Below are 5000 nucleotides of genomic sequence, written 5' to 3' on the forward strand. Positions count from 1 at the left end.
CAGGACCTGGTTTGGAGGAGGGGGAATAGGAGGGGGTGTGGGTGGGGGGGAATAGGAGGGGGGTTGGGGATGGGGTGGGGTGGGAGGGGGTGGATGGGGGTGGGGGTGGAGGGGGAGGGGAGAGGGGGAGGGGAGGGTGGAGGGGTTAAAAGGGGGAGTTGGGGGGAAGGGATGGGTGAGGGTGGGAGGAGGAGGAATAGGAGGGGGAGGGGTGGGTGGGGGAGGGTGGTTTGGGAGGGGGAGGGTGGGGGTTAAGAGGGAGAGGGATGGGGTTAAGTGGGGGAGGGAGGAGGGGAAGGGGGGAGGTGTGGGGAGGTAAGGGAGGAAGGGGGGAGGGGGTTAAGAGGGGGAGGGAGGTGGGAGGAGGGAGGAGTTGAGATGGGGAGGGGGAGGAAGAGGGAGGAGGTGAGGGAGGGGGGAGGAGGGGGAGTGGAGGAGGTGAGGGAGGTAAGAAGGAGGAGGAGGGAGGGAGGTGAGGAGGGGGAGGAGGAAGGGGGTTTGGAAGGGGGCGGGGGATTAAGATCTGGAGGAGGAAGCAGGTAAGAGGGAGAGGAGGAGAGATTTAAGGAAGGGAGGAAGATGAAGTTAAGAAGGAGAAGAAAGAGGAGGAGGAGAATAGGGTTAGGGGGAAGGGGAGGGGGTTGATAATAGTATCATTATTGTCGTTTGCAAGAACAATGTCAATAACAATAATAACAACAATGATAATGATAATGATGATGATAATAATAATGATAATTATGATAATGATATTACTACTACTACTACCGATATATCATAATTATTGCTACAGCTACTATCATTATTAATATCATCATCAATATTATCATTAATCGTTAATTTATTACTCTTTTTTAGCTTGATTTGATCTGGTATGCGTCATTTTCTGTCTAATTATGTTTATTTTCAGTAATATAACCATACCTCATTAATCCGTACCTAATACACATTTGTCGATATACTACAACTAATCTATTAACTAAACCTTATTTTCCTTAATAACGTTTATCTTCTTCCTATCCAGTTTATTACAACAACTAATAATAATATTTGTCTTCTTTCTTTTGTCCCTAATCCCTAATCCTTAATCTCTCGTCCCTATTCCCTCACCCTTCACACCTAATCCTTCCCCCTCCTTCCCTTATCCCTAATCCCAGATCCTTATTCATTTACCTTCCTTCCCTCTTCCCTAATCCTTCACCCTCCTTCCCCAATCCCTCCCCCTCCTTCCCCAATCCGTCATCAACCTTCCCTAATCCCCCAATCACTCCCCTCCTCCCACCAATCCCTACCCCTCCTCCCCCAATCCCCCCAATCTTCCCTCCGCTCCCTCCCACTCCTCTCACCAATCCCTACCTCTCCTTCCCCCACTCCCGCCCCCTCCTCCCCCAATCCCTCCTCTCTCCTCCTCCTCTCCTCCCCCTCCTTCCCCCAATCCCCACCCTCTCCCTCTCCTCCCCCCAATCCCCAATCTTCCCAATCCCTCCTCTTCTCCCCCAACCACCAACCCTCCCCCCAAACACCCCCCTTCCACGTACCTGATCGATGGTTTCTGTCATGCTGAGGTTCAGAACCACGATGTGTGTGAGGTTCGGGATCAGCTTCATGATGGTTCCCGGCCCCACTGACCTCAGGTAAGCCACGTCCAGCCGGCGGAGGCGCTGTAGGGGCGGCAGGAGGAGGAGGGGCTTAGTCAGGGGGCGCTGGGAGAGAGAGAGCAGGGAGGGGGAGGGGGTGTGTGTGCGAGGGGGTGGGGGTGGGGAAACAGTGTGGAGTTTCTCGGCTTTGGTTGTGTGGGGTTGTGTGTGTGTTGAATTAGGGAAAAGGAATGTATACATATATATTAGTATATATATATATATATATATATATATATATATATATATATATATACATATATAATATATATATATATATATATATATATATATATATATATATATATATATATATATAGAGAGAGAGAGAGAGAGAGAGAGAGAGAGAGAGAGAGAGAGACATACATATATGTATACACACAGAGATATATACATACATATTCACATTTACAGTAAACGAGTGTGGTATTTGAATTTAGTTCCACTGCGAAAAAACGGAAAAATGAACACAGACACTTACGTTATACCACGTGTCTCTTGATCAATATAACATAAGATACACTGTAAGAAAATCACGTGCTTACCAAACAGATAATCTCGTAGAATAAAATTTATTCCCAAATAATGATAAACTGCCGGTTTATTAGAATTGTGCGAAAGAATATTCGTATACTTGACATGCATAACATATATTCGTATATACATATATACTTGACATATATTCGTATACTTAACATACATAAATAATGAAATAAAGGCATATTTATCAGTGTAGACATGGATTTCAACCGGGTAAATAGATAGTTAAATGTATATATATCAGATATATAGACAGATATGCCTTTATTTCTGAAAGATATCACACCTTATAAAATGTAAAAGAAAAATAGTGTTTACATTCCTCAATAGACGTGTTATGCAATGAACACAAGGATTTCGTATTTTCCGGATAAATGGATAAACTTTCGTAGCGTCCAAGGAGGTGGATATTTGCGAGCGTAAATAACGTTTGCAATACGCCTTTCAAAGGGATATTGTTGCGTCTTTCAAAGCACTTGCAGAAGTATTTTCAACGACGAATAAAGACGATGTGATTTTAAAAGAGAATTGGATATGGTGGCGTTTGGCGCGGGTGTCGTAGTTACGAGAAATTTACGTGTCTGTCGTAGGTGTTTTGTTTTGTTTTCAGTTTTGTTGGGTTTTACTTGTTTTATCTGTATTTTGTTTTTCTCTTTTTTCTTTTTATATGTTTAAGGTTTGGATTTTCTCTTGTTTTGTTCTGTCTGTCTGTTTGTTTGTCTCTCTCTCTATTTATCATTCTCACTCATTCACTCTCTCTCTCTGTCTGTCTTTGTCTGTGTCTCTCTCTATTTGGCATTTTCACTCACTCTCTTTCTTTCTTTCTGTCTCTGTCTCTCTCTGTTTAGCATTCTCATTCACTCTCTCTCTTTGTCTGTCTTTGTCTCTCTATTTAGCATTATCACTCTCTCTCTCTCTTTCTTCCTGTCTACCTTTGTCTCTCTCTCTCTATTTAACATTCTCACTCACTTTCTCTCTTTCTTTCTATCTGTCTCTATCTCTGCTTCTCTTTTTTCCGTTCTTCCTCTCATCCTTTAGCCATTTTCTCTATTTTCCTCTTCTCCTCCTCTAAATCTTCTTATCTCTCTATCGACCTCTCTATCTTACTATAACACTCCGTTATCCTGTTATCCGAAAGCCAGCCTATCACATCAGCTGTAATCTCTTTTCTAAAGTTTCCCTCTTGTAATGGCCATACTATTATGCAACCTTCCATTCACATAAGGGCGATAACCTCCAACACGCCAATAGCGCAATGGACCTTATGGGATGATATCACTGTTGATAAGTTCCCGTTTTCTATGAGGATGTCTTGCCAGGGATAACTAAGATAAAATCATCGACTAACTTATGGTTTATAGTTCGTTTGATAAAACTTTATTAATCATAAAAGTCAGTTAATAAAAGAGTTGGCTAAAATGTTTGATAAGCTTTAGGGTTAGTTAGATTGTGGAGACAAACCAGGGGACAGAAAATGATAAAAAAAAACTTTGGTCGTTCTCATTGTCGGCTTCTTTGTGTTTTAAAAGTATTTTCTTATGTGTTTACATGTTCATACACACACGGATATATACATATATATATATATATATAGATATATATATATAGATATATATATATATATATATATATATATATATATGCATATACGTACATACATACATACATACATACATATATATATATATATATATGTGTGTGTGTGTGTGTGTGTGTGTGTGTGTGTGTGTGTGTGTGTGTGTGTGTGTGTGTGTGTGTGTGTGTGTGTGTGTGTGTGTGTGTGTGTGTATACATACATACATATACATGTATGTTTACACACACACACACACACACACACACAGAGGGAGAGAGAGAGAGAGAGAGAGAGAGAGAGAGAGAGAGAGAGAGAGAGAGAGAGAGAGAGAGAGAGAGAGAGAGAGAGAGAGAGAGAAAGAGAGAGAGAAAGAGAGAGAGAGAGAGAGAGAGAGAGAGAGAGAGAGAGAGAGAGAGAGAGAGAGAGAGACAGACAGACAGACAGACAGACAGACAGACAGACAGACAGACAGACAGACAGGGAGAACGAAAAGCAGGAATAAGAGAGACAGAAATAAGAGACAAGAGACAAGAGAGACGAAACATTATCTTCTTTATCACGCAACATTAATTGAATCATTTGTTTATTAATATTATTGATCAGCCTGGAAACATAATGATGACTATTTGTATTAATTACATTCATGAAAGTTATATACGGTAAAAATTATAGAGAAACCTAGTACAATAATCATGTATTTAATAATAGAGGTGGACACAATTTCATTATGAAGTTAATAATAGAATTAATTACCATGATATGAAAAAAATAAGGATTTACAGACAGAATAACATTATGTAATCAGGAACAATCCTTTATATATTGGTTATTAAAATATGAACGACATAACTCTACGGATTATCGACGCCAGGTTTAACAAAATAAAGAAAAAAGAAAAAAAAAAGTGCCGTGGGTTTGAGTTCATTTTTTTTTATACATATCGACAGAGTAACTAAACAATTATAAACGTTGGTGACTCCATCTCGTTATTTCAAGCCATTCAAAAGTAATTTTTTTTCCAGTTTCGAAATCCAACAAGGCCGTGTAACGAATTCCATACAGCATGGAGTTGCACAATTTGTTGATATTGAAACGAGATCTGTTTTGTGTATCTCGTATTTTTCCAATAAATAAATAAGAAACATGAGATTGATGTTTTCTTTTTTATTTTCAGAGGGTTGCGTAAAACATGTAGAATGTGGAACGTTTTTCGTTAATATTTGGAAAAGAAAAGAAAAAAGATGAAG

At 40.1% G+C, this 5000-nt stretch overlaps 1 protein-coding gene across 2 annotated transcripts in view; it reads right to left on the reverse strand.

Annotated features, from left to right (window-relative positions):
- Positions 1-5000, reverse strand: part of LOC113801908 (uncharacterized) — a 118372-nt gene that overhangs the window by 27159 nt on the left and 86213 nt on the right. For both annotated transcript variants that reach the window (XM_070115022.1, XM_070115021.1), the window contains exons 3-4: positions 1539-1661; positions 1-6 (exon numbers count right to left, since the gene is read on the reverse strand). The exon at positions 1-6 is cut by the window's left edge and continues 231 nt beyond it. In XM_070115022.1, coding sequence (XP_069971123.1) covers positions 1-6; positions 1539-1661 — 129 coding nt within the window. The remainder of the gene's footprint in view (positions 7-1538; positions 1662-5000) is intronic.

The sequence above is a fragment of the Penaeus vannamei genome, chromosome 37 (assembly GCF_042767895.1).
Source record: "Penaeus vannamei isolate JL-2024 chromosome 37, ASM4276789v1, whole genome shotgun sequence".
Classification (NCBI taxonomy): domain Eukaryota; kingdom Metazoa; phylum Arthropoda; class Malacostraca; order Decapoda; family Penaeidae; genus Penaeus; species Penaeus vannamei.